Source organism: Emydura macquarii, unplaced genomic scaffold (assembly GCF_026122565.2).
Source record: "Emydura macquarii macquarii isolate MOO-44397 ecotype Brisbane River unplaced genomic scaffold, CSIRO-AGI_Emac_v2 contig_767, whole genome shotgun sequence".
NCBI lineage: Eukaryota > Metazoa > Chordata > Testudines > Chelidae > Emydura > Emydura macquarii.
Window position 1 is genome coordinate 334,283 of NW_027130904.1, and position 27,826 is coordinate 362,108.

General features: G+C 41.7%; 1 protein-coding gene across 3 annotated transcripts in view; it reads right to left on the bottom strand.

Annotated features, from left to right (window-relative positions):
* The window catches only part of RIC1 (RIC1 homolog, RAB6A GEF complex partner 1), a 102,398-nt gene that overhangs the window by 8,933 nt on the left and 65,639 nt on the right, over window positions 1-27,826 (bottom strand). For all 3 annotated transcript variants that reach the window (XM_067543040.1, XM_067543042.1, XM_067543039.1), the window contains exons 11-21: window positions 25,590-25,742; window positions 25,006-25,209; window positions 21,566-21,604; window positions 21,150-21,260; window positions 20,309-20,398; window positions 19,436-19,596; window positions 14,696-14,834; window positions 11,517-11,633; window positions 9,658-10,386; window positions 9,145-9,303; window positions 8,894-9,030 (exon numbers count right to left, since the gene is read on the bottom strand). In XM_067543040.1, the coding sequence (XP_067399141.1) occupies window positions 8,894-9,030; window positions 9,145-9,303; window positions 9,658-10,386; window positions 11,517-11,633; window positions 14,696-14,834; window positions 19,436-19,596; window positions 20,309-20,398; window positions 21,150-21,260; window positions 21,566-21,604; window positions 25,006-25,209; window positions 25,590-25,742 (2,039 nt within the window). The remainder of the gene's footprint in view (window positions 1-8,893; window positions 9,031-9,144; window positions 9,304-9,657; window positions 10,387-11,516; window positions 11,634-14,695; window positions 14,835-19,435; window positions 19,597-20,308; window positions 20,399-21,149; window positions 21,261-21,565; window positions 21,605-25,005; window positions 25,210-25,589; window positions 25,743-27,826) is intronic.

Consider the following 27,826-nt stretch of genomic DNA (forward strand, 5'->3'; position numbering starts at 1 on the left):
CGGGGAGAAAAGGATCTGCTGAGGCGGTCCGCCTCGCTGTTTCGTACCCCTGGGAGGTGAGAGGCAGATAAATGAAACCCGTGCCTCACTGCAAAGTCCCATAGGTGAATAGCTTCCTGGCAGAGTGCTGAGGAGCGTGCCCCCCCCGCCTGTTCACATAGAACATGGCTGCCATATTGTCTGTGAGAACTTGGACTACCCTGCCCTTCAGGAATTGAAGGAAGACCTTGCAGGCCAACCGGACCGCTCTGAGCTCGCGTATGTTGATGTGCAGAGCTCTCTCCTCCGGTGACCAAAGCCCTTGGGTGCCCTGGTTGTGAGAAATGTGGGCTCCCCATCCCCGATCGGATGCATCCGTGATGAGCGTCACAGATGGGGTAAACTCTCTGAAGGGGAGGCCCGTCATCACTTCCCTCGGGTCCCTCCACCAATCGAGGGACGACAGCACCTGTGGGGGGAACCAGGACCATTCTAGTCAGAGAATGCCTGTGCGGTACGTACACCGAAGCCAAACACCTCTGGAGAGGTCTAAGCCTCAATCGTGCCAGTCTTACTACGTATGTAGAAGCTGCCATATGTCCCAACAGCTGCAGGCAATGCCTGGCTGTCGTCATGGGGGACAGGTGGAGATTAGATATGATGGCTGCCATTGCCTCAAATCTCGTTTGAGGGAGGAAGGCTCTGGCTTGTACCGCATCCAACTTGGCTCCAATAAACTCTATACATTGCACCGGAGTGAGTGTGGACTTTTGCTCATTAATAAGCAACCCCAGTCTAGTGCACAACTCACGTGTGAGGAGCAGACTATGTCTCACATGAGAACTTGACTTCCCCCTGATCAACCAATCATCCAAGTAAGGGAAGATTTGAACGCCGCTACGGCGCAGGTGGGCTACCACCACGGCCATACATTTAGTAAAAACCCTGGGTGCTGAGGAGAGCCCAAAGGGTAGGGACTGAAATTGATAATGGCGTCCCGCTACCACAAACCTCAAAAACCGCCTATGGGCAGGCAATATTGAGATGTGAAAGTATGCATCCTTTAAATCAAGGGCAGCATACCAATCCCCTGGGTCAAGGACCGGAATGATTGCGGCGAGGGAGACCATACGAAACTTAATACGCCTAATATACTTATTCAGGCGACGTAGATCCAGAATGGGTCTAAGGCCTCCCTTCGCCTTGGCGATTAAGAAATATCTGGAGTAAAATCCCCGGCCCTCTTCGGCCACTGGGACTTCCTCCACCGCCCCCAGCATAAGGAGCGACAATCTCCTGTACTAGGAGTTGAACCGAGGCCGGATCCCCAATGGGGGACAGCCTAGGAGGGGTGTTGGGGGGGGAGGCTGTGAGCTGGAGGGTGTACCCCTTGGCAATCACCTCCAGGACCCACCGGTCCGTAGTAATGGCTTCCCACTCTGTAAGAAAGGGGCGAAGCCTATCCGCAAATGGCCGGTCAAGATCCCAGACAGAAGGAATGGTACCACCCTCCTGCTCTGGGTTAAAATCGTTTATTAGAATTACCCCCTTTAGCTGGCCCCTGCTGGCCCCCCGCAGAGGACCCCTGACGGCCTCCTCTGCTGGGACCACGGTATCGCTCACGACCTCTCCTCTGCTGGGCGGGTCGAGGAGCCGGCCTGGGCGGGGGTGGTGGTGGCCTCTGGGCCTGAGGTCTGGACTGCTGTCTGGAGGCCTGGGGGGTATACAACCCGAGGGACTTCAGGGTGGCCCGAGAGTCCTTGAGTGCATGTAGTTTGTCGTCTGTCTTCTCCGAAAACAGACCCAGGCCATCAAACGGCAAGTCCTGAATGGCCTGTTGAACCTCTTGGGTGAGGCCAGACGCTTGAAGCCACGAGCAGCGGCGCATCACGACCGCCGAGGCCATTGCTCTACTGGCGGTGTCCGCCGCGTCGCTAGCCGACTGTAGTGCAGCGGCTGCCACCGCGGCCCCCTCCTGGAGTACTGTGGAGAAATCCGCCTCCTGGTCAGGGGATAGCTGGGATGCAAACCTCTGCATTGAGGCGCACAGGTTCTTATTGTACTTCCCAAACAGGGCCTGGTGGTTGGCTACTCTAAACTGCAGCGCCGCAGTAGAGTAGATTTTTCTCCCAAATAAATCCAGCTTACGGCCCTCCTTATCCTTGGGAATGTTACCCTGGTTCCCCTGACGGTCCCTCTGGTTGGCAGCGTCGACCACGAGGGAGCTTGGCGCGGGGTGGTTATAGAGGAACTCAAACGGTTCCTTGGGACATAATACTTCCGTTCCACCCCCTTGGAAGTGGAGGGCAGAGAGGAAGGGGTCTGCCAGAGCTTCCTTGCGATTTTCATGACATTGTCATGTACTGGCAAGGTCGCCCGTGATGGCCTCACAGAGCTCGAGGGCCCAAAGAGGGGGTCCTCCTCCTCAGACATGAATTTAAACTCCATGCCCAAGTTCTCAGCAGCCCTCTTTAGGAGGTCTTGGTGGGCCCTGAAATCAAACAGGGGGCCCTTACGATCCCTGGCTGCTGCCTCGTCTGGCGACGAGGAGGAAGAGAGGGGCAGGGGTGTAGTGGAGGGTCCCTCCCCTGGGTCCGAATCCTCCGAATCCCGCTCTTGAATCTTAGGGGGAGGGGGTACTGGGGGGGCCACCACAGATTGCAGCGACACTGAGCCTTGGGGCATAGGGGCATTCCAGGGTCCCCAATACGGCCACTGCCAAGGCCCCTGGGTCCACCCAGGGGCTTGCAGAGAAGGCTGATGCCTCACAGCCTTCGTGTCGCCGGAGCCTCCCGTACGTCGCTTATGTCGCCGATGTATGGAGCGGTCCGACGAGGACGACGGGGATCGGTGCCGACGTCTGCGGTGCCGGTGATACGAGGAGGTCGGGGACGACGATGTAGCGGACCTGCCCCTGCGGCGAGAGGACTTGCGATGCCGCTTACCCCCTCGGGACCGAGAGCAGTGCCAACAATGGTGACGCTGGGAGGACTCCGGTCGCCCCACTGTCGGTGCCGGGCCCATCGGTGCCTCCGGATGAGAGCCGCTGCCTCTCAAGATGGCCGACGGTGACCGGGATCGGTGCCGGGACGGGCTCCGCACCGAAGATTGCGAGCCCGAATTCCGGTCCCTGCCGAGGTCAGAGCTGGACCGACGGCTCCGGCGATGGATTCGGGACCGCCCACGGTGCCGCGGTGCCGAGTCGCTCGACGACCTAGAGTCGGAGCTCGGAGGGGAGCCGGCGCTCTCCACCCTCCGTGACCGTCTGGAAAGAGACTTGGAGTGGGAACGTCTCCAACCACCGAGACCACCCAGCGCGGGTTTGCCTCGAGACGCGGGTCCCGTCTCCCTCGGCCGAGGGGGGGGCAGAGGCGTAGGCATGGCCATGAGGGATCGTGCCACAGTAAACGCCTCCGGCGTCGACGGCCCTTGCGGGTGCACTCCCCCACCCCCAGGAGTCGGGGGAGGCAACCCGCGCGGAGACCCCAGTGCCGGAGTAGACTCTACGGCCCTTGGCTGGGGCGTCTCCATACTCCCTCCGCCCTGCGAGGGCCGGGGGGAGTCCTTAGGTGCGGCCAGGGGCCGTGCCGACTTCTTCGGCCCCTTCGCGGCTCGCTGCGGTGCCGAAAGCGGTGCCGTTGGGGGGGCGCTCCGCACCGACGACACACTCGGTGCCGACGGAGACCGGGACGGCTCAGAAGCTGGACGGAGCGCCGACTCCATGAGAATCGCCTTTAGCCTCACGTCCCGTTCTTTTTGAGTGCGAGGCTTAAAGGACTTGCAGATTCTACACTTGTCTCGACGGTGTTCTTCGCCAAGGCACCAGAGACAGCGGTCATGCGGGTCACTAATAGGAAAGGCTTTAGTGCACAAAACACAGTTCTTAAAGCCTGTGGAACCCGGCATGACTCCCAGTAGAAAGGACCCCGTCCGGGGTTCTAACTTATCACTATAACTATAAACTAACTAACTGTATAACAACTATATAACAACAAACTTTGAAAACAGTCAAACAACTAGGGAATGAGCTACTTGCACGCAGCATGAGGCGATAATTCCAGCAACCGTCACAGGCGGAAAGAAGGAACTGGGGACCCGCGGAGCCAGCAGTGCCCTTTATACTGCGATATGAGCGCGGCACTCCAGGGGGCGCCTGAGCTGGCCATGCGGGGCTTGCTAAGGAAAAGTTCCGGGAATCTGTGCACTGGGCGCGCACACACCTACATTGGAATGCATATGAGCAATCACTCGAAGATAGAACATGTCACTAGGGAAGCAAGGAGCAGCAACATTCCAAACTGATCTCTCAGAGAAAGCAGACTGAAACACCAGAAGACTGACACTAGCAATTGCTCTCACAGACAAGCACTTCTGCCACTCTAAAAAAAGATTTCCTTACACAAACTGACAGAGCAGTTCAAGATACTGAGACCCACTATGTAACTGCATCTAAATCATTAGAGACACAAGGACTCTGTGCTGGGATTATTTTGGAAGTACAGATGCAGAATCTGGATGCTTTTATTAGATGCCCACTGTCCACTTTTTAATCATCATCAGTGCTTAACATAAGCACAGTTTCCAGCAGGTATGCCTCTGAGGGCAGAGGGAACTGTCTTCGGCCATAGCCATAACATGTCTGGCTTCCCAGCACGATATTGGATCAGAATCTATCCTATTGTGAGGTCACTGTGCAATGTCACAGTGCTGTGGTACCAGGAGTCAATTCAGGACAACCAGCTGTCCAGCAAATGATTCTTCAGGTGAGGGACAGATATGTGAAAAAGGATGGCAGTCTCGCAAGAGGTGAGGTTTTCCCTGGTCAAGGTTTCATACAGGTACTGAGTGTCTAACATGAAACTCAAATACTGATCCAGGCAGTGGACTTGTGCTGGTGGTGGAACAGTAGCTATTTTCAAAACAATAGATGCCAAGTCCCAAGAACCCACTGAAGAGTCTGACAGAGGAAACATGATTCATATTAGTCATTGCTCAGATATCCACCCCATTCCTTCCTACAATGAGCACTATATCTGAGTGGGAGGGAGACACTGCCTTTAAAAACAGAATGTGCAGTACTCTGGAACACAGAAATGTCTTACTGGATCAGACCAGGGGTCTATCTAGACCAGTACCACATCTCTAACAATGGCCAGTACTAGCTCCTTTTCTTTTGTACCATTTGAAATTAAGATATTGCTAATAGTTGGATCAAAGTTGTTAGAAAATTACAGTAGAAATAGGAAAAAGAAATAGCCTTAAAATAGCTTAAGATTGAGAAAAGTTCTCCTAAGAACTCAGTTTAGAGGACATGAATCTGACTTCACTGTAACTAGTGCTGATTTAAACTGCATGCTTTCACTTGTAATTGCCAGAATTATTGTTCACACTTGTGTGTGTAATGTTGAGCTCACTTAACTTGTCTTACTAGCTATTGTACTAGCTATTGTACTGCTTAAAAACTTAAGAACTAAACTTGAAATCTTTGGTTCTATGAGAAAATAACTAAATCTCAATTGTAGTTACTGCGTTGTTTTATCTTTGTGGAAACTGATGGTTAATTTTTTTTTGTTTTATTTCAACTCAATTCCTACCTTTAAATGCTCCTGAGAACTTGCAACTTAACTAAATCACTCTTGTGCTCTGCCCTGTATCTCACATTAACTCCCTGAAGCTCTATGGGTCTTTGCATGTGTGAAAATTACCTGCCAGCCAGAGAAGCATCCTTAGATCTTTCCCCCTTGTAACACTATACTGTGCGCATGAGAGATAGAAAAGATACCATCTTACTTCAAAATCTCACCTCGATTTTTATTGGTGTATTATAAACTTTGGAATACTTTTATGCTAACTTTAATTGTGTTATGTGTTTCTAACTACAGAGTTGCCTAACCCATTGATACTGTACGCTTCCAAACAATGCTCATTTACATTTTTGTGTGTGGTAACTTAAACCGTTATAGGTTACCTTTTGTTTATTCCAATTACTAAGAGCATTGTACTCTTTTGATTACTTTGCTGAATTTCAATCTTGCTAGTGTTTGTATCTTACATGTATGCTTTTTCTGTGACCCTCTGTACCTAAAAATCTCTTATGTAAATTAACTGACAAAAAGCACTTCGCTCACAACTTTTCTGAACTGTTTACCTTCCCTAGAATTCAAAAACTCAAACTTATACACTAGTTACCTAAACTATTATCTTTCATCATTTCCAAACTTTAGCCTATTAAGTCCACCAAATCAGAACTAATTCTATCTGCTCTGCATTATTGTTAAGGATAAGATTTTGTCACGGAGGTCACGGATTCTGTGACTTCCAGAGACTTCCGTGAAATTATCCTTTTCAGCTTCTACCCGGCTGTTCTGGGGTAGCAGGGAAGAAGCTGTCAGTTTCTGGGGCTGCAGGGACCAGAGCTCTCAGCTGCCACAGGCAGCTAGGGTCCTAATGCTTGGGGAGAAGAAGAGGGGCAGCAGTTCTCAGACACAGAGGGGACCCCCCAGCTCTGAGCCACTGTGGTTGCAGGGGCCCTGCTGCTGTCTTCCAGAGCAAGCAGCAGGGATCCCCAGCAGCGTGGGCAGCAGAGACCACACAGGTCCACACCATCACAGGCGGCAGGGATCCCTGCTGCTGTCTGCCAGGACAGGCAGCTATGGCAGGACCCCTGGTTTTGAGCCACCAGCGGCGGCAGAGATCCCATGGCTCTGAGCTGCAGGGTCCCCCTGCCACCCGCAGCAGCTGACAACAGAGGGTGGCTGAGAGTTCCAGGACCACAGATGTGCCCAGCCACAGGCCCAACCACCGTGGGGGGACCCTGAAGCAAGCAAGCAGGACCCGCTGCACCCCTCCCAGCTCCCAGCCGCTGTACCTCCTGCACCCCACAGGTGGCCTGTTATTTTTTTTAAGTAAAAGTCAGACAGCTCCTGGGCTTCCGTGAATTTTTGTGCATTGCCCGTGACCTGTCTAACTTTTACTACAAAGAAGTGACAAAATCTTAACTTTAATTACTATATAATAATCACACTGGGCAAATCTTGTACCCTAACTTCTGTTGTGTGTTACTGTAACCATTTCTAGATAGGTATATGTATCAAAACACTTTTCTTTTGAGCTGTAGTGCTCATACAACTATGAATTTGCTTAAACATCATGTTTAGCTTCAGAATGCTATTTTCTTAGGACAGAAGAAAAAGCAGAAGTCATGGTTTTTTTAAGTCTTGTTTCTGTTGACACTATTTTCGATTATATTGACCTATCCAACCTATTTAGTTTCATAACAATGCATCTTCAGTTTAAAAGGGGGTGATGATAAACTGAATTATAGCTGTTGCAATCCAGCTACTTCGTTAAGTTTATTATACTTGGTTATTTGATATTATGTCTTAAGTTCAGCTGTTGAACTATGTTAAAAATGCTGCGTTACTAGTTAATTAGTTAGTACCAATAATATTAGTATCTTAAGTAATAAAGTGAATACCATTGTGGTTAATACACATGGGTTTTTTAATTTTATATTCAGTTTATAACTAGTTCAGTCAATATAGTTAACCAACCTTATTTTAAATTACTTTATATTTCATTAAGAAGTTAACTTAAGGGTTGCTCTATTGTATCATTCATTTTACTTACTTATCTGGTGTATATCATTTGCATAGCCCTTGTTGATTTAATTGTTTATTGGTTTTGTTTACCATTTTTAATTACATAAACATTTTCTTTATTTCAAAGTCAAGCTAATTGTTTATTTTGGGGCAGCAATGTATAGGAGAAAAAAAATCTGTGGTAAGTTTTTATGTGATGCACCCCCCTGATGCAGTTTCATTAATAACCATAATCAATAAGTCCTTCTTTTGATTTGGTTTTCCTGAACTAGTCACTTAGTCTATCTAATTAATTGTTTCTCCAAAGTATGAATTTTGCTAATTGCTTGTTTCTTTTGGTAATTTTATTGGCATCCAACCCCTTCTACCCAATGCCTTTGAAAGCTTTTGTTTCTTAATTTTGTAACATTTATTATGGATATTCTTGTTACCCTGGTAAATGTCTAACCCTTTTATTTTACCTTCTAAATTCTTGACCTTAAATGATATCTTATATCATTTTTGGGTACAAGATCAAATACCATAGTCCAAAAGGTCATTTTCCTCAAATTTAAAAAAAATAAAATATTGGACAATAATTTCTTGTGGACAATTATGGTGTTTGCTCCCTGCATCTAATTTTGTTTACCACTTGTAGGCAGAACAAAGAATAACTTCAGTATTAAAGTTACATCTTATGTGCATAAAAAGCTATGATAGATGGAAATTGAAGTAGCCAATATCTGCAGTAAAAACAAAGGGAGAAATACTGCAGAAGAAGTATTAGGTAAGAGGCTCTATTGCAGTTAATGGATGTTGAGTGCTCACTATATTCTGCTCCATCAGAACCTCCAAGGATCTGTGGAAACTCACAGCACACAGAACACCTCTAAGGTTGTTGTCAGGGCCAAATTAAGATAATCCAGGGGCCTGGCCACATCCCACATGGGCCCTCCTTACTCATGCTATAGCCCAGATCCTTTCAGGTCTAACAACAGATTTCACAATTAAGATGAATGGCCCAGCTCACACTTCCCAGAGCTATTGTTTCAGGTAGGCATCAATTACACTTAATTCACATTTTTCAATTTGTGTCTGCATCTGTAAGAGCTAGATACCATTTTTGTTAAATGGAAGCTGAAATCCTGATCTCACATGACTCCAGGAGTTGGGGCTCTAGTCATGATCCTATAGTACCTATGCTTTAATACAGTCTCATTATATAATTTGTTACAATGTAAACCATTTGGATGAGTAGGAGGGACTATTACCTCTGTACAGTGGCCCAGCACAATAGAGACCAATCATGAATTGTACTATGATGCAAATGTTACCTTTTTCCAGAGGGACCAGAAGGCATGCTCAGTGTTTTCTGTAGATTAAATTTGTTAGCAGGAAGATTCTCTGCTGATTGGGATAAACTAATACTACGATGTCTGAAGAACTCGAAGCCACTACTTGAGCTGGGTTCCTACAATAAACAAGCATATGACCCACTTAAAGTAGAAACATGTTATATTGGGTAGAAGTCAGATTCACAGTATTTAGTAAATGATGTACAAGATTTATGATTTTCCTAACAAACCTGAGTTGTAGGTGTAGGTGGCGGAGTCTCTGATTCACCAGAACCAATGGCTTTAAGAAATCTGATCATGTGACGACAAAGGTCCCACTTCCCCTGCTCTAGGGCAGTGTTGAACAGAAGAGTGGCATGCTGCCGACTAACTGCTGGAACCTCCATGTTCTACAAGTGACAAAGCACAATATAAAAATTATTTGCTTGTGAAATCCAATAATACATTTGGAAAGTCAAGCCCCTCCCACAGCAGTAAGTTAAAAAATGAGAGTTGTAGGTAATGGCATATTTCATGTTGTAGTTTTCCATTTTGTTAAGTGCCATTTTAGGGACCTATTCATATTTAATTTGACCCCTAAGCAGATATAATTCGGGTCAGTTACCCACCAAATAATATTTATTATTAAAAACAGTTATGGCCAAACAAACATGCAAAATATCGTTTAAACAAAACAAAAAAAAAAGGGGGCACTTAATGGTAACGTCGCTTCCTTTTTGTAATAAAGAAGTAGATACTATTACCTGTAGGATAATAAGGTAAGAGGCAGCTGTGTCTAAGTCCTGGGCCATTAAGCACTCCTCAAATAAGTCTTTCGGGTTTCCAACAGCAGCAAAAAGGTAATTCCACAGGGCATATTCTGTCTTCCTAGCACAATGAACAACTGTCTGCAGGAAAAGGGGGAATTCTGTAATGAATTTAGCCACAGTGGGAAGCAGAGGATCAGGAATGGGCTCCCGCGAGGTAGCTTCTTCTTCCAGCACTTCATGAAGCATCAGTTCTAGCACATGAGGAAAGTACGGTAACGTGGCACAGGAGTGGGCCAAAAGCAAGGCTTGCTCTCCAAGATTCCTAACCAAAAGCTGGCGCAAAATGTGATGGAGGTAGATCTGAGAGGTTCTCTCAATAATACAGAAAGGAAAGAGGACCTCCAAACATTCTCTAGCACTGCTGTGAGAATATAAACAGTCATAGAGCACAGTGTCATTGACAGCACCAAGAACCAAGGCATCTTCAAACAGAACAGCCAAGGGGTATATGTTGATATGGAAAGGCAGCATGATCCGTCTTGACAGAAAGGAATGTGGTTTGCGGTGATCCCTGGGAAACAAAGGAAGCCAGACTTTCATACCTGACCCACCACAGCTGAGCCAGAGTGCCTCCAGTAAGTGGCGTTTTTGTTTGTTGGCCCTGCAGGTAGTCCAAACATTTTCAACTGACTGGGCTAGCACAACTGGAGCACAAAAAGGCAGCTGGGGGGGGGGGGGGGGAAGGGGGAAGAAAAGAAAAAGGATTATCTTAATACTTTTTTTAATTTTATGCATAGTTTTACTAGCATCCTTCTGTCATCTGAGAGGGGCAACAGCATCTCCCTACAAAAGCACATTTCACTTCCATTTAATAGATTTGTCAGTGAGGGGAGCTGTAGGATAGGAGTTCACTATTGTAAAAATATGTAATTCTCTAACCATTTCTAAAGCTACTTAGTGCAAGTATTCAAGCAAGCAATTCAAACGGCTGTTTCCATCCCCACAAGCCTAAAACTGGCAAAGTACTGTATATATCACAGACATTTATCAAATACTCCATCCACCCATTTTAAAGGCTCTTTCACAAACACAGCTTGCTGTCACCCCTGGGGTTGCTGCTTTTCTAAAAGTGCGGGCTGCAATTCTATGCAACTTAATGTAGCTGCATTTTGGGCACCCAGAAAAAGCTCCAGTAATGACCAGTATTAACCCACCAAAAGAGATCTCTTTCATTCCTCACCTACCAGCTGATGCCACTGACTATTCCTGTTTTTCTTACTTAGCACAGGGTGTAGGCTAGAGCTAGTAGATTACTGCAAAAATAATGTTTGCAAGCATTCACTTGAATCCAACCATGTTCATGCTCACACCTCTCCATAATTTCTGAAGATTCACACACACAGATCATTAGCATTGATGTTTGTGCAATTGCTGCTCTTCATGTGAATATCCACATTGTCATTAAAAACAAGGATAATCATATGTTGAAGAGCTTGTTCATTAATTTCTGTTAGCCCTTTTAAGAAGTTTGTCAAAAATGCCAGTATGTGCCTGAAGGTGACAACAAACCACAAGTAATTGAAGTAAACATTTTAGGAGTAGCCCACAAGTAAAAAATTGTTTGCCCAAACTATACTTGCAGAAATAAAAACTGGCTTGTGAATGATTTGTAAAGAGAAAAGAGGGCTACATTTATCAGGTAGTTTATTCACAACAAATTCAACTAGTTTTAGCACAAACTTTGAAGTGTAGCTACACACTCTTTTCTAGGCCAGGATCAATCATGTTCACAACCTGCTGAGTCCTCACGCACCTTTGAAAAGCGTTGTGTAATCCCAAGTATGTTTACTCACAAGTTTCCTTTGGTTAGGACTGCTGTCCTTCTCTCGTATCTGGGGGCCAGACCGATCCCTTTGCAACATGATGAGCTGTCCTGCTAAGTTTAACATAATGCTTTCTGCCTCACAGGCCTGAGGAAAAAAAGTGTGACTTACTTATCGCTAAACTTTTCTGAATCCACCATTTTTGCTTTGATCTGTACAGTACAATCTCTGCATAAACTCACAGTCAAACTAGTAAATTCAGAACACTGGCCCTCCCACTAAGCATATTTTTACAGGTGGCTTGTAAATACTAGCTTATGAACTCAGGATATAATACTTTGTACCCTAACTTCCAGACCAGCTTGCAAACAATGCTTTGATCTGTTTCTTAGGCAGGACCTATCCTATATGCTTCCTAGACCCTTTGCTTGCCTTAGAGAAAGGTGTGTAAACTGTGGATGTTGGATGGAGGTGCTGGCTTTCCCTGCTCTTCTTCATTTTAATCAAACAGTTGAATTGTAAGCAGCTGTTTCAATGTGAAACTTTCCTCAACAAGGCTCTAAGGGTATGTCTACGTCTCAATTTAACTTTGCGGCTGGCCCACATTAGCTGACTTGGGTTGCGGGGCTGTAAAATTGTAGTATAGACCTCCTGGGATCCCAGAGCTTGGGCTCCCAACACTAGCCCAAACATCTACAGTCCCATAGCCTAGCCTGAGCCCCACATGCCCGAGTCAGCTGATGGGGGCCAGCCAGAGGTGTGTAACTGCAGTTTAGATAAACCCTAAAACTGCATTGCATAATGCCATGGTTTTAAAAATGGTATTTAAACAGGAACAGCTCTTTTACCAGTCAGTATGTAATGTACTCCCACTGACCTCTATGCAAATCTCAGTTAAAGGGTTGACTTGAGGCTGGTTACTGTATCTACTACTGCTGTGGCTAAAACTACTAGCAGCTCACTGTCAGTTCACCAGAGAACAGCAGCACACAAAGACAGCCATTTTCAACACTTATCTTTTGAAGAGACTAAGATATGATGGTTGTAGAGTACTTCATATTCCAAAAAGGAAAAGCCACAAATATATTTTATATATTTTATATATAATTATATGTATACAATATTTTAGTTCTTTTATTTTACCCAGACACATGAACCTCAATCTTTTAAGTGCCCTTTGCTTTTAAATCCACTTATTTTAGTGAGCATTGCTGCCAGTCTGCAAGTGCCATGCAGTGGAATTGGTTATGCCACGGTCAAGCCTTCCTAATACATAGAGGCAAGCCTCTTAAAGAGCCAATTTAAAACAGAAAGCAATCAAAAGAAACAAGCAGGGCTGGGCACCTATGGAAAGAAACATTTATATGGTTCTACTATAAAAGTGACTGTACAAATGCCACCTTGTTCAACAGAACTGCTCCATGTCTATTTATAGTTCTGCCTCAAAACTTTACAATTAAACTTTTTCTACTTCTGTTCCATTGCCTTTGCCAAGTCAACACTATAGTAGAGGAAGGTGGATTCCATTTTGGCTCAATAGAATTGTTAATCAAGGTCTTATTGCAGGGACTTCACTGTTAATGGTAGAGCCAGAAAGAATCCAGCTTAAGTTTGCTATTCAGAGTTGGCTCACAGAGACAGTAATTAGAGTAAACATCTTTTTACTTGTAAACTCAACAAATTTGGTATGGAATTCCATGACAGAAAAACAATCAGCGAACCCGAACTGTAGTGTAATTTTTCCCCCTCCCAAAACAGAAGTGCATTTAAAAACCCTAAATATCTAATACTACACTGATACTTGGATCTCTGAAAAAAAAATTATTTTACATTTAAATCAAATTGCCTGATACATACTATCACATGTATGAAGCCAACATCCAGTTTTTCATATCAGAATAGAAACGCCCACATAATAGATTCTCAGCATCCGGGATGGAAGACAGTGAATTTGATCCTTTGCTTCTAAGCATTTTCTTGCAGCTAGTTAAGAATGGTGAGACTGTGTCCTACAGCTCACATTGATTTAGAGTCTGTAATACAGCTTCAGCATTCCTCACAGCAAGAAAAGGAAGCAAGAGACAGCTCTGAATGAAGCAGGAAGTGAACGAATGAAAGCTCCAACCCCCCACCCACTGGATCTGTTACTCTTCTCACAGGCAACTAAACTCTCTTAAATAACCCAAGAGGTAAAAGGCCTCAGAAAGGAAGGATGGTCATGGGGTGAAGAGCACTGGTCTAGGACTTGGGAGACCTGGGTTCAATTCCCTGCTCCATCACATAATTCTTGTGCAACCCTAGGCAAGACACTGTGCCACTCTGAGTACATCTACACTACAGCTGACATCATGCCTCCCAGTTGGAGTAGACAGACTTGCACTAGCCCCAAGAGAGTATGCACACTAAAAATAGCAATGTGGATGTTAAAGCATGGGCTAGCCACCCAAGTACAAACCCACCTGATCTTATAGGGCCATACTCTGGTGGCTAGTCCATGCTGTAACATCTCCTTTGCTACATTTAATGCACTAGCAGAGCTAGTGCGTGTCAGTCTAATTGGGCTGGGAGGCAGCTGCAGTGTAGATATACCTTCTGTGCCTCGGTTTCCCAGCTGTATAATGGGGATAATAGCTTTCCTACTTCACAGAGATGTAGTGATAATAAATGCATTAAAAATTTGTGAGACACTTCGGTACTATGGTAACAGGGCAATAAGTACATAAAATAGAAAAGCTGGTCTAGGCCCAATGACCCATACATAAGTATTGCCCCTTTCCCAGGAATCAGCTGCTCCTTTAGATGGATTCACTGCCTGATTGACTTTGATGGGTAATAGATGCACATTACATGCATCCAGGGTTCTACACTACAGAAAATAGTTCCAAACTGTTCTAGGACATGCAAAGAATTCTATGGGCATTGATTCAGAAGATGTATATTTCATACCCACAGCTACATAAATAGTTAAATGTATCCAGGTTTTTTGTTTGCTTGTTTGTTTTGATTCTTTTGGGATTTGGCTAACATACTACACAATAGAAGCACTTGATAAATATTTGAAAAGCATCTTTAAAAGAACTCTCTTTATTGCTGCTGTCTGATACCATCGCTCAGACAGCATTCTTAAGACTAACCTACCAACTTCAAGACTGTCAACAGTTATTTGTTATTAAACTTCAACTGCTCTAAAACCCTGGACAGACTCATACCTGCTGTGGCATTTTCAAGCTGATACCAGTCTCTGTTCTCACCGATGTCAGAGTTACAGAAATTACAAGAAAAGGATGAGGAATGTAACGAGACATGGATACCTCCTGAAGAACCTGAATACTGGCAGTAGAGTTAGGACTGTAAGGGGGGAAAAAAAAAAACAGTTGCTAAACATTTCTCCTCTAACAACAGGAATAAATGTTTCTAAGAACTTAATGATGGAAAGTACTAATTTAACTGTGGTAAGCAGAGCTCTTTCAATAAACCAGAAACATTTCTCTTTAACTGTGAAACTGTATCCAGGCCACTCCTCTGAACTGTATAATGTTATACTTAATAAACTCATTAGCCTGATTCGTTGCATCTTAATAATTTATGGAAACCCAGGAGGAAAGAGCAAAGTGCTCAGGAATGTAGCTCATCTCTCCAGTCAGCTTTCAATAGTGATCATTTCAATCTGGGTTTCTCTGAACAAGGCACTGGAACTATTCTCCAAGTTAAACAACAGCCTTCTCTCTATTGATGAAAATTCCTTCTTGTTGATTTCAAGGCAGGCTACATTATGAACAATTCCATCTATCTAGGCTGCTTCAATAAATTATGTAGCAGTCTCTTTACATCCTCCCTTGTTCTAATCTTCCCCACCAAATGGCTCTTAACTTCTGTGCTGGATCCTCCTCTACACCAAGACTCCTCCTACATAAATTCTTAAGGTTTACTTTTCAGTCCTTTGCTCTTTTCTACTTCGCGCCTCCCTTTCAGTCATCCTATCCTTCCTCTCACTTTAATCTTAGCTTCCAATTTTATGGTGATGATACTCAACTGTACATATATTTCAGTGCCTCTGAGGACTCTTGTCTGCACTAGTAAGACATGAGGCATTATTTCAAGTTTGTTCAGCTAAGTATCTGAGAGAAGTTTTTATGGGCAGGAAGGGCATTTTTAGACATTTCACTCTTCAATTTAAATCATACTATCACCATTCATTTTCTGTAACCTTATCACCCTTGATTCAGAACTCATCTATTCACGTTTACTATGCTGCAAACGTCTACATCCGTAACACTGACCATATTTGTTACCACTTTGATGCCATCTCCTCTGAAATCTTCACTGCCTTTTTTTCCCACCCTGACAGCTACCTTCTTTATGGCCTCCCATTTTTAGCTTCAAATGTGGGCATATGAGTAATTCTCAACTTCATTCTCCAGCAACTCCACCAGCTCCCATGTGTTTATCAGAATCTTGAAACACTTAGTTGTTTTCAAAGTCTCCACAGCCCTGTTTTTAGCCTGTCACTCATACTGCGAGTGCCCCATGCTCTTGCTGTCATATATGTCCTTTGTCCCTTCACATAATCATCTCTCTTCAGCTCCTCCCAACAGTGGAAATGCCTCACATACCATCTGGAACAGTCTTCCTGTATCCCTGAGCCTCAGCCCCTCTCAGTTTACACAACAAATCTCTGGCTGTAGCTGGAGATTTTTGTTTCAAACTATTTGAATCTGCTAGGAAGAACAGTCAGGGAAAAGGAGTTGCAGAAAAGCCTCAGAAGGGGTTTAAAATTATAACAAAAATAACGGTAATCAATTGGATAGATAAAGAGTGGTATTCATGGTGGGACATTCTGTGGTATTTAAAATATCAATAACGTTTTAGGAAAAGGATCTTTAGGATAAAAATTAGTAAGTGAATCTGGCACTGGCAATTAGAAAATAGCTCTCCTTTCTGTTCGCTCCTCACTCCTACCCTCTCCCCTATCCATTACTGACGTTCTCACTCCTGACATAACCCACTCCCACTCCCTGCCGCACCCTTCTAATTAGCATGGAAGGTGAAACTAATTAGCATATTAGGTATTGATTGGCTTAAGAGCCTTTTGACATCAGAACCTAATTAACATGACAGGTACGACCTATTCAGCATATCGGGTGGCCTTTAAGCTGATTGGCTAAGCATGGGAGACCTTTGGATGAACTCCCTCCTAACATCACCCCTCTCCTATCCATTTTGACGTTCTTGCTCCTACCGTCACCCCCTCCTACCCATTCTGACATGCTATATATAGACAACTGTCAGTAGGCTAAACTTTGTAGAGAGCTGAGATCAACGGGAGAGAGAGATCTTCAGAGAGAAGGGGAGAGAAGAAGAAAATCAAGAGAACTGAGAGAAAAAGAAGGTGCTGTACATGGGAACCAACTTAAACAATGGTGAGCATCATTGAAGCAAAGGTGCGCCTTAGGCTTTAGACAACCGGACTAACTGAGTCCCTGCTTTATGTTCAAGCCAGGGTAATCCTTCTACTAGGAAACCAGACAAGTGATCCTGGGCTTACAGACAACTGGGCTAACTGAGTCCCTGCTCTGTGTCTGAGCCTGAAGTAGCTCTCTTAGCAATTCTTAGACAGAACAGAAGGACATTCCCGGACAAAAAGAGGGATGTTTTAAAGGTTGTGTATGTAAAAGACCACCTCAGTTTGCATATCAATGAAGTTGGATGCTTGTGGTCTAAGTGAAATTCTCCCTCTCTACCCATCCAGCAAGCACCTGATCCATGCTTGCTGGATGATAAATGTTTTAGTATAGGTATTTATGATAGAATGTTCATTAATGTATTGTGAAACTGATAGTGTTAAAAATTTAATTATATTAATGAACTATAGAGTTTAAGTTATAGTCTCTCTTATATGTTCTTATATGTTCTAGTAATCTAAGTACTATTTTCTGCACCATATATCTTCTAATAGTTGTATATGGTTACGTGTCATGTTTGATTTCTCTCTCTTTCTATTCAATGTAACCATTCACTTCTAAATAAATTTGGTATCTGTTTTCGAAGTATCACAGCTTGTGTTCTATCTTGATCGGAGGGCTGTATCTGAGTCCTTTCAAGGGAGGATTGTCTCTCTGGAAATTCCAATGGAGCGAACTACCGTACCAGTAGTTTTTGGGGGTTGTCCTCCCTAAATTCTTCCTGGGAACAGGGCTGGGAACAGGAGCTAGTTGTCCTGACCTCTACTCCTCTGCAGACATCTATTACACATAAGGCCGCATAAGGAAGGTGAGAAGTTAGAGGGGAAAGAAAGTAATAAAGAACTGGAGCCCAAAGAGTTAGAAAAACTCTTCTCTATGAAAATCTGTTAGTGCCTTAAATATGCTAAGCTAATCTTTTTCTGGCTCCACTTTTAGGTCATGAATCCTGTATCTGTTGCAGAAATTACAACTCCAGCTGAGCATTCACAAACAGGACAAGTTTTTCTCCTTTACATTTATTTATTGACTCAACAGGGTGGTTCAAGTATCTTCAAGCGTCTGAATAAAAGTCTGCACTGAAAAGAGAGGGATTCCATATTATAGGTTTTCTGAAAAACTGTCACATAGGCTAAAATAGCAGTTACATATGCTCTACAGTCTATTTTTACATAAAAGACGAGGCCACCACTTAATGCAATCCAGTACAGTACCCTAAGGGACAAATTGTAGAATTTAGAGTTAACTGCAAAAAAATAAATAAATAAAAACTCAATCTGTCTGAAGCCTGCTCTTAACAACAGCGTATATCCATTCACAAATGATATTTCATATCCTTCCTTGAAAAACATTTAGAACCCTTAGAATCCTCTTTTTATAGACAGCACCAGTCCTGTTAAGCAAAGTAATATTGTGAATGTAGATATTCACTCACTTAGGTAGAACAGGTGCCAACTGCGAGGTAGTGCAGAAGAAATTTCCATTCTGACAAACTACTAAAAACTAGCACTTAAAATCTCTGAAAAGGTCTGTAATCTTGAATTTATGAAGTCATTATTACTTTACCTAAATATAGCTTTCTAAAGTAACAAAAAACAAGATAAAAACATTCCTGACTGATCTTTACCAATTAGTGATCAACTCTTCCTTCCACAGCAGCTTACAAGTCAAAATGTACAGACTTCTAGCCCTGACCATTTCCTCCAACTTTCCAATGTGAACAGAATGTAAAAACTAAACAGGCAGAATTAACTAGTGGGTACAGTTAGCTTTTTCAAATTCTCTGTTTAAAAGAGAACTTTACAGATTTTGTAAAGTTACTAACAACAGTTTAAATAATCACAGGTCTGTATGCAGGTTTATAAATTATGAAATTTGTACAGTTTTCACATGCACGTTTTTGCTAAAAATACAAGGACATTTAAAAGCTACAATTTCAAACACTAAGGAATGAACTGGAACTCAACATTTTAGAGATACAGATAATTAGAATCAACTAAGCAGTAGTCGTGAGTTTAGCCAGTCTATCTACCATCTTCCTCTATTGTCATCTCCTCACTGTCTGATACAAGTCCCAAGAGAAGAGACCAGAGTTACTTTCTTTACCAGCTAGAATGGACCAAGTTTTCAAAGGTGCCTCAACTATGACTCCATTTGCACAAGGACAAGTTTGTAGGTGCACTTTTCAGGCACTGTTACATGCACATTTAAATTCTCTGTGCAAGTGACAGTGCTCAAAAAGTTTCTTCGGGTAAGCACGTGTGCATGCAAAGCTCCACATATGCAAACCCCTGCATCCATATTTGGAGCATTATCACTTGCACACACAGGTGATAGAATTGCTACACATGAAAAGTTGTCTCAAATTATTATAGCCTCGGATTAATCCTAAACCTAACAGTTTATCAAAGGAAATTACTCATATAGAAAAGATAATTATTAAAAAAATGTGATAAAATAATTGTATAGACTTGCTTCAGTTATACTCACCCATCAGGTCGTCTTTCAATACTATAAAGGCAAATAGAACAATCTGCTCTAAACAATATTACTATGTCCCGAAAGACACTGAGAAGTAATGTTTCTGCCTGCACTTTGGTGATATGTGCAAACGCATTGTCCAGATTGGATGTTCGCAGGTAGATTCTTAGCTGTAAGGACAATTAATGGTTTAAACAAGAGTTCTCTTAATGCAACCAACATCAATGTAATGTAAATACTTCAACAACAGATCCATTAATGCCTCATATGTATTTTGTAGTACGGCTGTCTGGGATTCCTAGCAAGACATTTTTAGGATGCATTTTTAAATTGTATACTAAACTAACTGAATGCTATGGTAGTTGTATCAAGAGCAAGAAAAAAACCTGAGAGCCAGTTCTAAAACTGCAGACCTCGAACAAAGGAAAGCTTTCTTTTACCTTCCTCAAATATTTTTTAAAATGGGGAAAGTCATTCATCCAAATTTCTACTCACACTGAGCCCCCCACAACTGAAGAGCTATACAAGATTTCCCCTAACATGCCTTTATATTTAGAATACACAAAAACCTTTATGTCAGCATTCAAAATTGTGTCACGTTTCTAGGGACAATGAACATATGCTTAGGTTGTCTTAACATGAAAATGGCTTTTTATTGTCAATGGACAACTTTTCCACAAGGGATTAGTTAAGAAGTATTGACACAGGCAGAATCAAAATGCTTCAAAAATTGAGGGCTGAAAGAAAGGAACCTACATTAGCTGAGATTCCTAAAAGTTCCATGTTTGTTTTTTCCTGTTCATAAAATTAATTCTGAACATGCCAAGTATTTAAAAATCAGATCGAAACTGAATAGCTTACTTGAAGAAACAAATACCTTACCTCTTCTTGGCAGTCACTTAAATTGTAACATGCAAGAACAATGAAATCATTCCACCAGGCTATGCCACCTGTTACGATCATATTTTGCTCCTTAAAATACAATGAGAAAGACCAAGCAAGTCAGCAAGGTTATAATGGCTTATAGATTTTCACAAATCACTTAACATATATACAAAAATAAATGAATACATAGAGAATTATACACCCACTTTATACATATATAAACCTCCTATAGACCACAAAAAAAACCCTGAAAACCTCCTATAGATGATATAAAACAATATTGATACTGATGGGAAAATCTTATTTAAGTATGACATATTCAGTAGTAATTAATTTTTAAAAAATAAGTCTTCGTGGGTTGTCAGATGGATGTGTAATAATCAAAAACTATGCAATAAAGCAAAGTTCTATGCATGGTTCATCAGTTTACTTGTATCCCTCAGCAAATCTACATCTTGTTAAAACATAGTTGCTTTTCTACTATAGGCCAAAATTTGCAATTCAGGGGGGGCCTAAAGTTAGGTTCCACACTTTATTTTTCAGAGGTGCTGAGCATCTACAACTCCCATGTAAGAGTTTAGACATGGATTTAGGAGTCTCACTTTAGGCACCGAGGTTTGAAAATTTTTGCTATAATTCATATCTTTTACTGTCAAGGATGTTCCAAACGATAATATTTTTAATGAGTTTTATGTCAAGCCATGTAAAACCAGCTTCCTAATCTCAGTCTTCAAGAGACTCCTTTGAAAAAATATGATTTGTTAGAAAACAAAAAATATGTTCAAAATATAGATCTCTTTAAACTGCACACAGGCTTATAAAACTAGTCCGCACTCACCTGGGTTATGTTCCCAAACAACTTCCATTTTTTGGTGAGTAAAGAATAATGTGCAAAACCAAACTTGCCAACAACAGCTACATTCTGCCCCAGCTTGTCGATGGCTGAAAACTGTTCACAGACCAAAAAAAAAAAAAATTAGAAAAAAAACTATTGCTCAGAAATCTTTTAAAAATTTCACACTTCTATTCAAGAAGAACAATACTTCAAAGCAACATTAAAATACTCAACTTATAACTTGCAAATTGTCTGAGTACTAATGTTTTCTATCATACTTTTTTTTTAAATTGACATTTTTCTTTTAAAAACAAATAGCTTTGATTTAATACAGTGACAATCTTATCCTATTACAAGAACAATTTAAATCTAATGTTTGCATTTTTCATCAGGCACCAAGATATTTTTAAGTAACTCACCCTTATAGGCCAGTTGCTCTCTAGATATGTACTGTGAATCTAAAAAAAGGATTATAATACAGATCACTGTACTAAGAACAAATTGAAATGATAAAAATTCACACTTTAAGGGACCTGCATACAGTCAACATTGTTTCTTGTATCTATTTTTAGTTCCACTCTTTCCAATACACTTTAGAATTATGCAAATATGTTTCAATTGACTGGATGTGCTACATATACTATAATTTATTCAAAGTGCAACTCACTGGAAGCAGTACTATCAGAAACTTGCATTCAAAGTCTGCTAATTATAGTTTTCTAGGAATTGTATCTTTAATAAACTATTCTAAGTTTAATAGTTTAATAAATTATTCTAAGTTTCTTTTCTGATTTTCTTTGTTTTGATTAAAATATGTTAAAATCTACTAATAGTGAGTTACAGTGGTAAATTATTTTTTAGATTTTTTTCCTTCAAGGAGTTGATTTTTCCATCAATTGAAGAGTTGTCAAGGGAAGATTCTATTCAGTAAAATCATCTGTCATATATGGATTCCTCAGCTCTTTACTCCAGGAATCCAATTTTCTTGGATTTGTACCGATATAATACAGTCCAAATAGAGGGGTTTTTTTATGTGCTTTTTCACTCCTGTTTAATGGCTTTTATTTTGCACAGAGAATATATGCTAGAGTTATGTTCTTTTCATAAAATGAAATTATTAATAATTATATTAGTCTGTATACAAACTGCAGCACAGCAAACTAGTGGCAAGAAACTTAACTAGAACTATGGATAAAGGGAAGGATCTTGTTTTCTAATATAGTTGTCTGAAAATATCTGTAGTTTGATTTATGGTTTCAATGGGTACATTTCTTGGTCAGTTACCTAGCTGTTTTAAATTGGTCTCAACTTCTTCCCCCAAATATTTCTCTCTTTCTTTTTGCTAAAACTCTTAATAATTCACCTTGGGGAATGAAGAGAAAGATGAGAAGACTTCCATTCCATCTGTAATTTATAGGGATATTAACCATAATTGCAGACCGATTTAGGATGTTCACTGTAATTCATCAGGTAAACATTTCACAAGACCACTACTGTCTCAGCCTAGGTTTGAGGTAAATAATAAATTGCAGGGAACAGGTCTTCCAGAGTTAGCTTTTATTTAACTTCTGATTCTTTTGACATAAGTCAAAGAGTTTGGCAAATGGCTGGCACTGAAATAAGAAAAAGGTGGGAGCTAGAAAGACACTGAATTGATAATCAATGACAGCAAATGCTGAAAGACTCTGCAAGCAATTTATAAAAGCCGTTAGGGGTACTTATTAACATTATCAAGATGGAGACTCCGTATTCTGTTGCTTGAATGATCCAAAGTCTTACCAAATTAAGTTTTACAGTCCATAAGAAGATTTAGTAGCTATTTAAATAGAAGCCAATCAAAGTTATTTTTCAGGACACTGTTCTCCAAAGGAACTTTTCTCCTGTAAATTTTCAACTTGGAGGAGTTTAGGCAAGAGAAAAATGTATTTGGTCGAGGCACAAGATAAGATTATTCAATTCTTGAAAGGATTGAACATCTATATTTTTGTAACAAGTGAAACCATTATGAAGATATTTCTGTCAGTTGGATAACTGATTATATTTTTCTAATATCGAATATGTTGTCTGGCATTCCTTACTCTTTCACCACTCGTTACTAACTGACATCTATGCCTTAGGAGATACAAACTAAGGCAATAAAATATCATGGGTTAATTACTGTAATAGGCCAAAAAGCCAGGAAAGCTGGGAGGGGTGTAGAGGCTTTTAAAATCAGACCTAGGCTCTAATCTGTGGAAAGTACTGCATCCAAAAACTTTCATAAAGATAGTATACAAAAAAAGTAAGTGGCACATGAAACAAAATACTAGGACTAATGCTGGTATATGGATCAAGGTTTGACAGCACCTGGAGCCTGGTATACATGCCAGTGCCCAAAGCTACCTGATAGTCATGCTGATGCAAATGCTATACTACAGTAAGTTAAATCTTGTTATCAATTTTACTGAAGTGTCATCCTTAGTTTTCGTGAAATCTACAACACAGATATGTAAGCACGAAATTGTGTCTAAAGTTATGGATTCAAAATTATCTAATATTGTTCCTCACTGCTGGAAAGAACAAGTCTGATGGCTTTGGACTTAACAACTATAGGAAACAGCTATTTCTTGCAAAGCTGTGATACTTCAAAGAGAAGTGGTTTCAACTCCTCATTTAAACAGTCTGCATATATTACCAAAACCCTGAAGTCACCCTGTCACAGCCCCCAGCTAGGAAGTGAGTGGCAGCCACCAGCTTTTGGGGAAGGCGGTTGGCAGCCCCCAGCTTCTGGGGAAGGTGGGCAGTAGCCCGCTGCTTCCCGCCAGGTCCCAGCTGCCAGGTTGGAGCCCAGTGGCAGCCTCCTGTGCTGCATGAGCTGGGCTCGCAACTGGTTGGAAGCCACCCGCGCCCCAGCTCCGAGCTGAGGGACAGCCTCCCGCACCCCGGCTTGAAGATGGGCAGCAGCCGCCTGCCTGCATCCCTGGGTCCCAGCCAGCACGGAAGCCTCGTCTGCTCCAGCTCGGATTGGGTGGCAGCCTCCTTCCTTAGCTGAAAGCCCAGTGTCCAAAAAAACTTGTCAATTTCACTGCTCTAGCTGAGCAGTGAAATTGACAACTATGAGAGTCCCAGATTTAAACAGTTACCCTCTTTTCCTATCTCTCTCTGACCCTTTCCTCCTCTCAAATCTATGGCAAAAAATTTGGCGCGGTGCTTTATATTCCCCAGCATTGGCCTGCCACTCAAAGCCTCCTAGCTTTGGCCAACATCACCTCTAGGCCAGGTACATACTTGAGTTGTGCACCCCTGGTGTAAAGGTGGTAACCCTATCCACACTAGATCTGACATCTGTCATATCACGGCCTTATATACTCAGCCCTTCTTCCAACATATGGCTCTCATTAGTCTGCAAATATAAAATCCCGTGGAATATCGAGTGTTGGGGTACTTATTAACATTTTCAGAAGTTAGGGGGTACTTGCTACTTAAAAGGTTGAGAAACACTGCTAATAGAGTATTTTGTACACCCAGCATCTCCAATGCTCCTTCACGGCAAGAGGAAGGAATTTATATGTGGAAAAAAAATTGTTCTCTCTCATGAGCTTGGAAAAAGGCATTTAGCACTTTTAATCCCTTGATTGGCTAGGATGCAAATCCACAGCTGGAGGAAAAAGGACAGCCAGAAATCTTTTGGCCCTAAAGGAATAACAGCAAGCTGTACCACGGGAGCAAGCAATAAAAAACAGGAAGGCAAAGAGATTTCACACTATATGAAACAAATACAAAACTTGCAGAAGGGATAAAAAGAAAGACACCACCAGGGTCGGGTGACGGCAGGTGAGTCCAAAAATATTATTTGAGCAACAAATGGGAAAAAAATTACCTGTACAACATGCCAATGCCTGTGTCCTAATAAAGTGCTTAAACCCTGAGAATCTAAACTGCCATCCAAAAATGGGCCTCTTTCCCTGATGGGCTTATGGTCAGAGTGTGCTGAAGCACTTCTGGGATTCTGAGCCTGTGTTGCATCTCCACAGTTCAAGTACAATCGATCTTCTCCTTGCAGAAGGACCTGCTCCTGATTACTCTACATTTAAAAAATGATATCTGAAGTTACTGTACAGAAAATAAAATATAAGAACACTTCCTTTAGCAGACTTCAACTTAAACCAACAGTAAGAAAAATGAGTTAAGGCAGTTTTTCCATCTTTGAAGCAACAATGTACTGCAGAGATATCAAACAGGATGATCATATACAGCATTTTAAAAATATCTGCTATTTCAAAAGCAAGTTTTGCTTAATTAGAAAGACACACAAGGCAAGAGAAATATACACAAACATAACAGATTTAACTACTGGAAAATACATCGGACTTCATCTGATAAAGGAAGAAACACAAAAAAGGTTACCTGAAAACTGGGGATAATCTCTAAAATACTAAGATCTATCTATCTATGAATACTTACCATGCAAGTGTTAGCAGTGAGTGCACTCTTGATGAACTGAAATTGCAGAATACCAAGCTGATGAGCTTCGTTCCTAGTGTCTGTATCACCCCCTGCATTCAGAGAACAATTCTCATCGATCACCCATAGGTGATAGCCTTCTGAACCCCAGCTCTGAACACATGCAAAACAAAAACAATCAGTATAATTTCATTGATTTAGACCTTCTGAAAAACCAAACATCCAGGAACTAACTCTCTTTACATGGATCACCACTCTTGGGTCAGCCATAAGACTGGCAGGGAACTCCCATAGCTTGCAGTTTTGAAGTCAGCAGCTCATATATCATAGCTACTCCTGGTAAGGAAGCCACTTTAGTGCCCGGTTTAAATTCTTCTGTACGCAAAAACTAGAAACTACAGAATTTGGAAAAATTTTAAAAGATTAAAACACCCATAAATTATAACTTTAAGAGGAAGTGTATAGCTGAATGATTTGTTAAACTTATTCCTGTGAATATGAATTATATAATTCATAACTAAGTAATTTTATTTTTCCACAGTATCAGTTGTAACAGATCAAGTCTTTCAAAAGCACTAAAAGCAGTCTAGAGAAGTAGAGATTGAAAAAATGGTACTGCAAGAGGCAACTGAAAAGCAGACAGCATAAGAACATACCATGACTGGACAGTCACCACCAGCATTGATTTTGAGTGTTTTTTTGTTAAAAGTAAACCTTCATATAGATTTATACATATGCATACATACATACGCACACACACATATATAACACATATCTAATGAACACAGTGATTAATGTTTGCAGAGCAATCTCTATTGTTTCTAGGCTCTTGTGTTTAATTTGTCAACCTCAATGCTAGTTATTTGCATTTAAAATACACACAGACTCCAAATTCTCTGCAAAAGATAGTAGAAAGGCTTTACAGAAGACTGGATGTTTTCATTGCCCAAGTTAATTAATAAATGTGCGTGGACGGGGGGACATCACAGCAATCAGCCAATGGAAGATTGCCCATTATCAGCAGTAAGAAAGGAACAGTTGGTTGGCAGCTGATTGGCTGTGGTTTCACTGCAGAGATGGTGCATGAAAAAGCCTACTGCACCCAGCGGTTTTAAGACTAAGCAATGGCAGTTTTCCTGCTTGTGTCATGCTAGGAAGAACAAGGCCAAGACTGGGAACCTGTTAGGTATTGTTTCTCCAAAACTTGTATCTCCACTTTAACTACTCTCAAACTCTGAAATGCTTTTTTAGAAAGTGGATGCCTTACCAAATGGTACCAATATTAAAATTAATAGAAATTCTCTCTTGCATAAACCTCTGTCTCCCACTTATCTTAACCATTAAACTTCCAAAATCTGTCTAAGCACTTTAAACAGAATGCCTCATTCCTCTGAAGGGACTCTTAGGCACCAGTTACGTTAGGCCCTTTTGAAGCAATGAATTTCCAAGGTTTGGCATTATCAAGTCTAAAATATAAAGATGTAATATGGTTGGTGTCAGGGAATTATCAGGCCCACTGGTAGGGGGTGGACTCAGATTTATAGATCTTTCCATCTTGAAATTCTATAATCCTATTTCATAAATATGAATATTAACCTCTAGTCAGAGCTTCAGAGAACTAGTATTTACATAACATTTGCTAAACAGAAAACAAATTATTAAAAAAGTCCATGTTAAAGGCTTCATACCCAAAAAAAACTATTTAGCCTACTGGTGTAAGTCCCTAATAAAAAACACCATAAAACTAACAGTAAACTCCTAGCCCCACTGGAATCACTGACAGAACTCCCACTGACTTCAGGATTTCACACTAGACTTTAAGAAAAGCCATCTAGTATGTCATCTCTTCCTAACAATATGTAGGCATTTATAACATATGGTGATGTCTGCGCATATCCCATGACCAACTCAGTTGTAGGAGTGGCATTTTTATGACTTTTCAATGGGTGGTTTTCATCCTTGTGGTGCTGGTCTCCTCTCTAGGACCCCCGTTTTACAGATGGTAACTGAGGCACAGAGAGGCTATGTGACTTGCCCAAGGTGACACAGGAAGTCCATGGCAGAACAGTGAAGTGAACCTCGTTCTCCCATATCACATGTCCATGCCCCACCACCAGTCATCGCGCTCCCCTAACATTTTGTGGTACATATTCCAAAGCTACACACAAAAAGGAACATTAATTTTGATTGTAATTAAGATTGTAAACGTAACTCAATACTTCAGTTAAACTGTACAA